This window comes from Haliotis rubra, unplaced genomic scaffold, assembly GCF_003918875.1.
Source record: "Haliotis rubra isolate DU_JTF1 unplaced genomic scaffold, ASM391887v1 Scf505, whole genome shotgun sequence".
NCBI lineage: Eukaryota > Metazoa > Mollusca > Gastropoda > Lepetellida > Haliotidae > Haliotis > Haliotis rubra.
This window is the reverse complement of record NW_025767197.1, coordinates 267,740-280,104: the sequence shown is the minus strand read 5'-3', so window position 1 is coordinate 280,104 and position 12,365 is coordinate 267,740. Positions and strand designations below refer to the sequence as shown.

The 12,365-nt window shown below is 43.2% G+C and overlaps 3 protein-coding genes across 3 annotated transcripts in view; 1 reads left to right on the top strand and 2 right to left on the bottom strand.

The window, feature by feature from the left end:
• Positions 1-2,443: 2,443 nt before the first annotated feature.
• LOC124292020 lies at positions 2,444-4,306 on the bottom strand. The gene has a single exon (XM_046729092.1). It carries the CDS (start codon positions 4,304-4,306, stop codon positions 2,444-2,446), a length of 1,863 nt encoding a protein of 620 aa, XP_046585048.1.
• Positions 4,307-5,546: 1,240 nt separating this feature from the next.
• On the bottom strand, positions 5,547-8,730 carry LOC124292019. The gene is made up of 2 exons (XM_046729091.1): positions 6,889-8,730; positions 5,547-6,155 (listed from the first exon to the last, which is right to left on the bottom strand). The coding sequence occupies exons 1-2, from the start codon at positions 8,728-8,730 to the stop codon at positions 5,547-5,549; spliced, it is 2,451 nt and encodes an 816-aa protein (XP_046585047.1).
• A 2,384-nt stretch (positions 8,731-11,114) lies between these two features.
• Positions 11,115-12,365, top strand: part of LOC124292027 (transforming acidic coiled-coil-containing protein 2-like) — a 31,055-nt gene continuing 29,804 nt past the window's right edge. The window contains 1 exon segment of the mRNA XM_046729099.1: positions 11,115-11,232. The gene's annotated coding sequence lies outside the window, so the exon portion shown is untranslated.

The window sequence follows — 12,365 nt, the reverse complement described above, 5'->3', positions numbered from 1 at the left end:
GAATATATCTAATTTTTATAGAAACAAAACAAACAAACAAACTGAAAAGGTGCCTCAGTGAGAATGGAGAGTGAGCCAGTGAGAAAATATAGACTTGCTTCGTTCAGAGCTAAAATATCACTGCAGAAAGGGCAAGGCAACTTATGGAAATAATGGGGTTCAGGGACTGTGAGAGAGACTAGGGAACAAGCTATGTGCTGACGTACCAGAGATTTTGCTCGGTTTAAATCAAGCGACGAAAACTGAAACTATCAATGACCATATACAATGAATACCCAGGGGCGGTGAGGGAACATATACACTAAACGCCAAAAGAAACGTTACCCTCCTTCCTTAATGACGGGGGTACCTATCTTCAGCTGGCGTTGTGATGCGTGGACGTCCACTTCTTGTTCTGTCTACGGGGACCCCAGTCTGTCTGAAGCCCTGAATAAGTCTTATAACCGTGATACGATTGGCATCCGAGGGCGTTGGCAACGGCATTGTATGTCGACCCCATCTGCACCATTACAATGGCACTTTCTCTCTCTTCAGCTGTTAATCGTGGCATATTTCTCGAAATTGTGTATCATATCATGCATTCTAGGCTCTCTTTATATGCTACAGAATCATTCTATATGTGAAATGGATGCAAATACTGCTTGAATATTCCTGCGTTTTGGCGATTGATATTGCTATGTGTAAACAGAAAATGGAAAAAAATGTTACTTTGCAAGCAAAAATGTTAACAAAGATAATTTCAGATGTTCCCAAACATTTTTTGACAATACCACAGACACGTTGTACTTGTTTTCACTAATGCAAATCAGCAGAAAATGTTTTAAAAGACTGAAATCATAGGAATGATTATTTGACAATTTTACACTCTGCAACAGTTGTTTCTTGTTGTAATAGTTGAAAAATGGTGTCTTTAAATAGTTTATCTTTGTCTCAAACAAGATTTTTATTTCAACCTTTCTTTTGGACATCTAAATCACTGTTATTGGTTTATTTCGGCATGGACGAAAATAGGACAATTTAACTCTTCTGAATAAGATGCATTTCACCTAAATATGAATGCATTTGAGAAATATTTTTCGTAATTTGCATAAAGCTGTGTTGTTCAGCTTTCTTGTAAACTTATACCTTCTAACACATCTTGATGGTTTTTAAGTAATTCGTAAATGTAGGAGGGTAACGTTTCTTTTGGCGTTTAGTGTATATATACATGTAGTTTAATCGTCAAGCGTCAACACTCGATTCGATTCCCAAGATGGTACAAATGTGTGAAGCCATTTCTTATGTCTCCCGCCATGATGTTACTCGTATACTGCTCACTCACTAACTCCCGTTAATCCCTCGGTTTGTCGGCTCACTTCCTGCATGTTTACCGTAAAGTTTCCTTGTGCTCTTGCCAGTGTAATTAATGGGTTTTATTATATTTTGGGTTTTTTGTATCTAGTGTGTGTGCGTGTTCGTGCGTGCGTGCGTGTGTGTGTACAAGTGTTACTCTGACGTTTGTTAGACTAAGTGTAAGTGGTTGCCTAACGGTTTGGGGATTGTTTGTGCAATTGTTACCCCAGCGTTACGTTTGTTCTTGTTTGATCATGGAAGTGTTAGCCTAACACTTGTTTGTGCAATTAGTAGCAACTTTTTTTATCTGTTTGTTGTCTGAAAATGCGGTGAGCAATATATATGTATAGTGCAGGTAAATGGCGTAAACATACAATCAAGTCTAAGCTAGACCGATAACAAGTGGTTGATATTATGATCGGAGTCCGATGGCAAGAAAACAACCAAGGGTCGGTCTACCCCATTTGGGAACTATTGACCGTATGATTTTTTAATTGGATTGGTTGTTGTTTAACGCCGCACTCAGCATTATTCCAGCTATATAGCGGCGGTCTGTAAATAATCGAGTCTAGACCAGACAATCCAGTGATTAACAGCATGAGTATCGATCTACGCAACTGGGATACGATGACATGTCAACGAGCCTGACCACTCGATCCCGTTAGTCGCCTCTTACGAAAAGCATGGGTTGCTGAAGACTAATTCTAACCCGGATCTTCACGGGTGTATTGCCGCTAGGAGCCCACAACAGCTATGTCAATAGTACCTATAGAGGTAAACAACATGACACAAAGATTGAATAAGGTAAAGATCGGTGTATTCGAAGCATATGGATTGTCAAATGACGAGATTCATAAAACAATAAAATGGCACAATAACACTATAACATTCAAAACAAATAAGCATTGTATTCTAGTTATAAAATACCCATACATTTACACAAGGTCATGTATATCACAAATTATCACAGAAGATTCCATGCATAAATCGCCGGACACATTATCACAGGAGCAATAAGAAATATCAGATCACACTCCCCCGGAGCTTAAATCATACACGCTCAAATAAATATATATCCTCCTTACATAAATGTCCAAACCCCATCCAAAGTCTATATAAATCCAAAGAATCCAAGGGGAAGCAACAACAGTGGCAGGACCAAGGGCAGATAATCCTTGTACACTGATCTGTCATCACTGTACTCGTTGTACACCCCCAGCTCTGCCTGGCACAGAACGCGGTACTCCGCCACGTGGAGAGCTTCCAGGCTGGGAAAAGTAGGATTCCCGTCTACATGAACGACAGCAGCCTCATTAACATCAGTATGATGACCCTCAGGGTCGGCATCAGCATCAGGGTGATCCTCGACAGCATCAACAAACGTGTCGGATGAAGCATCGTGAGTATAACTTGCGGATGTTTGAAGTTCACCAGATGCAGTGTCGACACTTTCCTTGGTAACGGAAAACTTTAGTGAGTCTGCAGCAAGAGACAGTTCCATTGACGAAGATGTCCGGTGGAGGTGGCAAGATGCACATGATGATGCAGGAGAAGATGGAGGCACAGGTGGCGCGTAGAACCCATACGATCCATTTGGCGAACTGAAGGCATCGGGGAGTTCACAAGTTCCCTCTGGTGGTAAAGTGTCCAAACTTCCATTTAGACGTTGTACAGACCTGGTAGTGGCAACATCCACAACGTTAGCCATACGTGTACGTCCACTTTGTGCAGGCACGGAAATAGCAGCTTCCGTATTGTTAACCACTGTTTCAGTTTGTTTTTGTGCAGACTTGGAACCAACAGCAGTTTCTGTGACCTCAGCAGAGGAAAGGGCACATTTTGGCAAGTTCACTCTTGATACGGTGTGTCTATGAGATGATCCAGTGCCCTGGATGTATGGCACATGATCGATGGAAATGGAATAGATGTCCTGGATCCCAACAGGATCAGCAGCAGCTAATGATGTACCCAATTCATGTTTACTTATCGTTGTGACCGAGGCCTTGTCATTTGATGGCGAGACTCTGCCACTCCTGATGCTTCTTTGGCTGCAACTTCCTGATTTACTGTCACCTGAGACAGCACCACTAACTTCAGCTGTACCAGGACCTGCAGGTGTAGGCAGGTCAGTGTCGACTGGTGTGTTAACTCTGAGTATAGACCCGGGAGTTTCTTCCTGTGATTCCTCATCAATGGAGTCACGGTAGCCGTGTGATGGCACGGTCAGTGTGGGGAACATGATCTCCCTGGTGTACTCCCCCTGCAACAGCTGGTTTGCAGCCTCGAGAGTGGGACGACTGGATGGATCCTCAGCCATACACAGGTCAGAAACTGACAACAAGGTTGAGATGTGGGAGACGCCATGGATCTTCTTCAGGACTCTGCCAAGACTGAATACATCACATGCAGCGGTTGTCTCGGCGTGAGCACAGGCCTCTGGGGCGAGATGTACACAATTCTCCATGGGCCCTCTGTAGGTTACCCCTGATTTGTAAGATGCTGTTCCCATGTCACAGAACTTGACCAAGGGCAGTTCTCCAGACATGTCCACAAGTATATTGTCTGACTTGATGTCATTGATGAGAACATCTTTCTTGTGGATTTTATTCAGTCCACTGACCAGCTGGCACACAATATTCAGCCAGTGTAATCTTGGCAATTCCAACTCGCGCATTACATCATAAAGTGTTTGTCCTGTTCCAACATACTCCATCACGATGTTGTAGCCATCTTCCTCGTCACTCAATAGTCCATAACAGATAGGGACGCAGCCTGTGGACTCAAGGTACATCGTGATCTTTGCCTCATTAGCGATGGACTCCTGTGTTGTCTTGTCTGTGAAGTGTTCTTTAACCACCACATCTCTACTCTGGCCAGGGGACACCATTAACGTTGCTGCATAAACCTCCCCAAAACATCCTGACCCGATCACTATTTCAGTCAGACCGTCTGCCTCCACTTTGTAGTCGACCATGTCTGACGGAAGAGTTGGTATTTGGATGTGCCAGAATTCCGAGGACACTCTAAAGGAAGGTCCACACGCCCTCTTGAAGACGTACTCAGAAGGAAAGGGTTCATGGCTGGCTGGCTTGTACTCATCGTGGTCTGAGGTGGTGAGAGAAGTAATGGCATGATCACCGTGATAGGCTTGTCCAAGAGAGGCTCGAGAGGGAGACAGGATGCTCAAGGTAGGAATGTCCAGGACGTCATCTTCATGGATGAAGTCATCGTGCAGGAAGGAGCGTGGAGACTCAGCCCTGAAACATCAAAGCCAAAGTCATGATGTGATCACGTCATTAATCACTGCAATGTTACTTACAAGAATATGTTGATTTATAATCAAGTAGTTCATTATTCAATGTCACGTACCTATCGTCAGGACTGTTGTCAGTAAAGGAAAGGTCTCCCATGAAGTCGTCATTATGGGTAGATTTAGCCTCAAACACGGGGAACTGTTCAAGTCTGAAATGAGGAATAGGTGTGATAACAGGCATTATTGACACATAGAGCAAAACATAAACCTTGAATTTAATAGCATCACAACATCCTACACATATCACGTATTTCTTTGCATTAAACAATATTCCAATGCATTCGTAAAAACACCTACTCCAATGTATTCACAAAACACCTACCTCATACAGCAGGTCTCTCTGTACAGCGCGTCTGTGGGACTTACTGCAGCACTTCCTGCTGATGTGCCCTGACCCGCACAGTGTTCCAGGTTTTGGATAGGTTGTACAGGACTACACTCTGGGCTCTCTATGAGGTTTGATAGGAAAGACAAGCCACTGTTGTATCCATCTTTAAGAAATGGTTTGCATGTTAAGAGGAGAACTCTCTGCAAGGTGGATTCTGGAATATCACTGAGGGAATCAAAGTTTGAGACGTCTTTGAACAACTCTTTGAGATGAATAGCATCATCCTCGGGGGTACCCTTCTGCAACAAAGCCTCTTCAAAGAACTTTCCATCATGTCTCGGGGTAGAAGGGTCATGTGTAACTAAAGACACCCGACCCAAGCCACAATCAGTTGGATTGAAGGTTTTGTCTGGTTCTCTTTGTGTTAAGATTGCGGCCTTCATCTGACACTGCAGCGGCGATGAATCTGTGAACTGGCCTGTGTCCATCCCTGCTTCATTTTGAGCTGGCTCTGGCTCCAAATGCGTTTTGGGAAAATCAGCATATGTTCCGTCCACACCCGCTGGTCCCCTGTTACGATCTATAGCCATCAGAGTGGCGTTTGTTCAGGTAGCTGTGCCTTGGTTTCTTCCTGGCAATATCCTGACCTCTGGAGAACCCCTGGTCCGACTTCGACCCGAAGACAGAAGAGTCGGTAGTGTCACGATCACAGTCACCTTCTTCTTTGGTGTAACCGTTGTTATTTGTGTTAAGACAGGCTGTGTCGTTCAGCTTGGCAGTTTTGGTGTTCAACATTGACTTGCCCTTGTGATCGGAATTGAGTTTGGTCCTCTTGATGACAGACCCATACCAGAGATTCCTAGTGAAGCACATCTCCTTCTGTCGTCTACTAAACATCTCGTCTGCTGTCTCCGGTGTTCCCATCCTCCTCAGCTTTTCCCAGTACAGGTCTTCCATGATCTGGATTTGAGTTCGACCTGCCTGTCGACTTGGAGCCCTGCTGGGACTTGCCCTGAAGTACTTCATGTGTTGAGTGACCAGGTCCTTCAAGGTGGCAGAGGCCATGTCGGGGTAGGTTTCCTCAAGAGAGTAGCAGGGTGTGAGTGGACTCCGGGCCAGGCAGCTCCCAGGGAAGAAAGTCTTCAGGGAGGGGATAGTGTTGAGGATACGCTGCCGGGTGTCCTATGTGAAACGAGGAACATATCGTGAAATATTTTGTTGTATAATATTGTGGTAAAAAATATTCTCTTCTGTTGATACGTATTAGGTATAATATACAGGGAATGACTGCTATTTGTTTACTGTGAAAACTGCATTTAGACCGTATGTTTCTGACTTTAGATTCTCAGCTTGTGTACGTGTCGAATAGACCATGTGCTTATCTTTCAAATATAAACATTGAAATTTTAGCTAGTTATTATTTCAAAGAAGGTATTCAAACGCGAGCTTGTTTCTCCTTGTTCAAGACATGTTTTACTTATTTTGATGGCGTTTATATATATTATACTTTCTGCAATAGTCACAAAATACCAACACAAACATACACACGTTTATTTGTAACTGTAATACTGAATATTTGACTCAAACTTTGAACGGTAATTTTATCGAATTAAACTTTCGAACTTAAACTGATACCACGCTTAGAACTGACTTCATGGACCACAGAAACCAGTCACTGATCATACAGAGAGCGATTCTTTACATGATTATGGTGTATATGCGTGTTTGTGTGGATGTGGGTGTGGGTTTGTGTTGGAAAGGCAGATCAAAAGTGTTCCCTAGTATTCACATTTTTCAGTACTCGGGGGAAAAGAAAATAAGTTTAATACTTAATATCATTGTGTATTCTTATAAATTCAACATTGTCACACGAACACATATTTTCAGGCACGTGAAATGATAAATGGATACTTACAATTTCTTTCTCCTCGAAGCTGATGTATTTGGTGGTACGGGGTTTGTACCTCAGCGGAAGTCCGTCCAGTTTGTCTTCGAGCAGACGACATTTTTCAACCCGACTCCACTGGGGTCGAAATAGCGGTCTTGGGTTTGTGGTCTCAACTTCCGATTGTCTCTTTTTCTGGAGGAATGTTAGAAAAATATGTGCTGTGGCCAAGATCCCATCATTATGTACTATATCTTGGCTTGATCGGGTCTCCATTCGAGTTGACTTTTGTGGAGTAGATGGCCGGGACGCCGGGATTGTCACATGACCTGGCAAGAACACCACTGCCGTAGCTACGATTCCTTCGTAATATGCGATGAAGGGGAGTCTCGCCAGATACCGTGGGTTTGAGGGAGGGCGTACCAGAGATTCGACCTCACTTGGGACCATTGTGGCTAACATTGCTTGGTTGTAGGCTACAGACAGATTGTGTTCACGCTTGAGATGAGCCAGGTTCAGAAGGCTTGAGAGTTGGTCCTCCAGAAAGTCTTTATAATCAAACAAAAGTTTACGTGCCATGGACAGGAACTCTTCGTTATATGGACTTTCCAAATTCTTGGATCCTACCAGTTGCACGTGTCGTAATGGCTTAGGCTTCAGGTGTTGAACATTAACTGGCATTAGTGCACGTGCAGTGGCGGCCCTTATTTCGGAGAGAGCAACATACGAGCGTCTCAAGAGTCCTGTCTGAATTCCATTGCTTGTGGTCAGGGCACATGCTTGTCCTACAAATAGTCCTACCTTCTTTCTTGCGCTTGTGGTCAAGCCGTTTATCTGCTGAACAGTTCCTGGTAAGAATATAACAGCCGTGTTTGCGGTCCCATCGTAAAATGCAACGAAGGGGAGTCCCTTGTTGGGTCCAGCCAGATACCGTGGGTTTGAGGACGAGCTCATCAGAGACTTGACCTCACGTGGGTCCATTGTGGCTAACATTGCTTGGTTGTAGGCTGTAGACAAACTTTGTTCCCCTTTGAGAATGACCAGGTTCAGAAGGCTTGAGAGTTGGTCCTCCAGAAAGTCTCTATATGCAAGCACCACTGTACGTACCGTGGACAGAAACTCTTCGCTGTATGTCATAGATGCACTTTCCATACTTTTGAATCCGACCAGTTGTAATGGCTGAGGCTTAAGTTGTGCATTAACTGGCATTAGTGTACGTGCAGAGGCAGCCCTTTCTTCGTAAATCGCGACGCCGTTTATCTGCTCTACAGCTCCTGGTAAGAATATAACAGCCGTGTTTGCGGTCCCATCATAAAATGATACAAAGGTGAGTCCTTTCTTGTGTCCAGCGAGATACTGTGAGTTTGGGGGATTGCATACCAGAGATTCGACATCACTTGGGCCCGTTGTGACAACCATCGCTTGGTTGTAGGCTGCAGATAGACTGTGTTCACGCTTGAGTAGAGCCAGGTTCAGAAGGCTTGAGACTTGGTCCTCCAGAAAGTCAGTATAATCAAGAACCAGTGTACGTGCCATGGACAGGAACTCTTCGTTGCATAGACTGCATAGACTTTCCATATTCTTGAATCCTTGCAGCTGCACATGTCGTAACGGCTGAGGCTTCAGGTGTTGTACAATACCTGGCATGATTGCAGTTGTCCTGGCAGCGCTCCTTTGGTTGAATGTGACATGGAGACTTTCCAGTTCTTCCTGATTCCATGCCCTGGTTGACTTCAGGTTCACAACTCCTGGTAAGAATATTACGGCGTTGGATACGATACCATCGTAAAATGCGACAAACGAACTTTCCGAAGCCTCACTCCAAAACTTGAGTGAAGGCAGTGTCTTGGTTTCGACGATTTCAGTCTTCATCGTGAGATGCGAGAGAGAATGTCTTGTTGGCAGAAAGACAGCATCAACAATGGCGTGACGTCACAAACGTCTCCAAGTGTGGTCCATCTCGTATCAATCCCGTCACACGAGGTTGTAAATATTGTCTATTGTATTGGAACATTAACGAATTTACGCCCTAGATGCTATCACGGGAATTTCGTTACTATGTCCATGTAGCAAGAATGTTATGTTCTAATAAGGTAGAAATTTTGTCGACGCGAAAAGTGTATAGATCCCATAAAGCTATGACGTCACAGATCAATGATGCCATAATTGGCGAACGGCACAGTGACGTCATTTCACAACACAAAATAATATCTGCATATTGTGTGTGTTGTTACTTTTCTCTCCGCGGTCTTAAATTCCCTGCCCATGTGTCTTTTGTTTCATTTATTCGTTCGTGCCCCTTGAAGATCCGGGTTAGAATGAATCTTCAGTAACCCATGCTTGTCCTAATATAAGAGGCGACTAAAGGGATTGGGTGGTCAGGCTCGCTGACTTGGTTGCCACATGTCATCGGTTCCCAGTTGCGCAGATCGATGCTCATGCCGTAAATCACTGGATTGTTAATCCAGACTCGATTATTTACAGACCGCCGCCATATAGCTGGAATATTGCTGAGTGCGGCGTAACACTTAACTCACTCACTCACTCACTCACTCATTCGTTCGTTCGTTCACTGGGAAATATCTGAATCTCGAATCCCAGGATCGTCCTCGATTGTATTTCACCGACATCCAACAAAAAAGACGGGTCTTCCCAATTTGTGTGAATAAAAGGCTTTCATGCTCTGAAGAGGGCTCGCCTAACATAACTGTAGTCAGAATCTCATAGCAGGGCTTAGAAGCGACCCGTGAAGATCTGGTTTAGAATTGGTCTTCAGCAATCCATGCTTGTGGTAAGAGGTGACTAACGGGATCAGGTGGTCAGACTCGCTGACTTGCTTGACACGTGTCATTGTATCCCAATCGCGTAGATAGATGCTCATGATGTTGGTCCCTGGATTGTCTGGTTCAGACTCGATGTTTTACAGACCGCCGCCATACAACTGAAATACTGTTGAGAGCGGCGTTAAACAATAAACTGATCACAAACAAAACAAACTGAAATTAAAGTGTAGTAACACTTTACTAGTAATTAGAAAGACATACACAAAAAACGTAAATGACAACAAGAATCCCGTGGATTCACGAGCCAGTCACAGACCTGCTTTACCACCTAGGTTGGGAAAGGTCAGTCTTACAAAATAACACCTAAATGAAAAAGATGACAAAATATTCCATTGACAGTACACACTATTGTGTGGCGCGCTGAAACGACATGCTGTATAAAGTAATATTCTCAACGGCTTTTATTTTTTCCATTTGTAATTGCGCGTGTATGTTCGTTTTAGAGGTATACAGAGATCAGACTTGCTGCCCTGAATGTTTCACTCATTCACACCCTAGAATAGTGAGCCTCGGAACTGACTGGCTGCATAGAAAGTTCACCTCCGGCGACTTTATGTGGAACTTGTGTCTGATCTTCAGGCAGAGATGTATCCTGATTGTCTGAATTTAATGAGCTTTGTTTCAAATATTTTTGTTGTGTCTGGAACAAAAAACAGAATAACAGGGAATGCTATATTTTTTCAGTACATCATTATTCAAGTAGCATGATTTCATATTTATTACATTTAGCATGTCTTACCATTGATGCCATCGACTTACGTCAGTCATGGGTTGCTGAAAACCAATTCAAAACCAACTTCACGGGTTTGTACATTTGCCGCTGAAAGGTACATGGCATACTTCTTTACTAGTTTTCAGAACAACCAATGAATCGTTACTTGTATATCTTAAACAAGGAAAAGAAAGTGAGTGAGTGAGTGAGTTGGGGTTTACTCCGCTTTTAGTAATATTCCAGCAATATCACGGCGGGCATTGGCGGATCCAGGAGTGGGTGTGGGTGGTGGTTCAGGGGGTTCGAACCCCACCTTTCAAAATTCCAGGATCCGCCCAAAAATGGGTTTCGCACCCATTGTACATTCACGGGAATCGAACCCAGGTCTTCGGCGTGACGAGCCACTGGGCTCCCCACCGCCCCAGGTAAGGAAGACTTGTTGAACTTACAAGAATTACTCCCCTGAGAAAATATTAAGCGCTCATAAAATGTTATCAAACACATATCTGCCGGAAGTTCTTGTAAATGTATTACTTATTGAGAAAAACGAGAGAGTGTAATGTCTTCTTCAGTTTGCGTGTTCAAAGATTGGTGTAACCTTTATCACCACTGCACGTTATAGAGTAGCTAGTTTGACTGTTTCCTTGCATGTAAAACGTAAGATTTTTATACTGCGATGTTTACTTCCGGTGTCGGTAATACGCATGCGCAGGCGGTAAATTCAAACGCGAGCAGTGTATCATTTGAATGAGTTGCTGTTGTCATAAACAGCGTAGACCAACTGCAGACAGGAATAGTGGAAACGACGACTATCATTAGGTAAGCCATGTTTATCCAAGGACATGATTTTAAAGTGAACAATAAAATGCCAATGTCGAATTTCTGCTGTAGTGTTAGATGAGGTTAATTTGAAACTGAAACGACGCACATCTGCAAATGCCGAATGCAATGTTTTGATCATGCATTCATCATGGAGGCATCATGAATGTATCGAGTACAACATGCTGTCATCTTCTTATCGGCCTAATGCTTCATCAACACTTAAGTAGGTTGTTGCCCAAATCCTTTGTCTATAGGGTCTTTATTTAGCCCTTTGTCTCGTCAAATGCGATATGTTTTCATCCTGTTCTGTGAGTGTTCGCGTCAGGAAATATTTCAGTTAATGTTCTGAGAATTTATTTCGGATTCAAAATAAGTCCAATAAGTGCATTTGGCAGGCACATTCGAGGAGACCTATAGAGTATGTTCTTCCATAACCTAACTTTGAAACTGGGTGTTAACAGATTCCTGTTATTGGGAATTTGTGTTTCTTTTAACGTGTTTATCATTAGGGTCTGAATATCAGCCTCTGTATGTACTTCTAGATAAAGTGCAGGACGAAAACTACCTTAACCCTAAAACAACAAACCCAAACTACAGTCATTTTCAGTCAAAGACACGATGAGTATAGTGGCAAATTCTCTTACATTTGATGACGAGTATACTCATGATAAGCAGTCAACGTGTTAATTCAATCACTGTTGCCAAAGTCAACTCTGGTGCCCCTAGCAAGTGTGATTTTAGCGTAATGGTTAATGCCAATTTTATCATTGATTGTGCTATTTCGTTATTTGCTTCAGAAAACAGATTATGACAGATGAAACTTGAAATCTGTGAGCTGTAATGTTTGTTTCAATTCTGATTACTCGATCGATGTTAAGTTTGACAAAATAGATCAGCAAAAATTCATCATCACCTGAGCTATAGCCGAGCGACTGTCTTCACTGTAGGACCCCATTGCAGCGTTTGTCTACCTTATGTATAACATGGCTAGTGTATAAGTAATGCTTGTTGACATTGTCAAGTTTTGTGACTATGGGCAGTGATGGTTAGGGAAATAAATTCTAATTTCACCTTGGATGGACACTGGACAATTCAATTGAGATTCACACCACCTAAAATGGCTAGTCTGT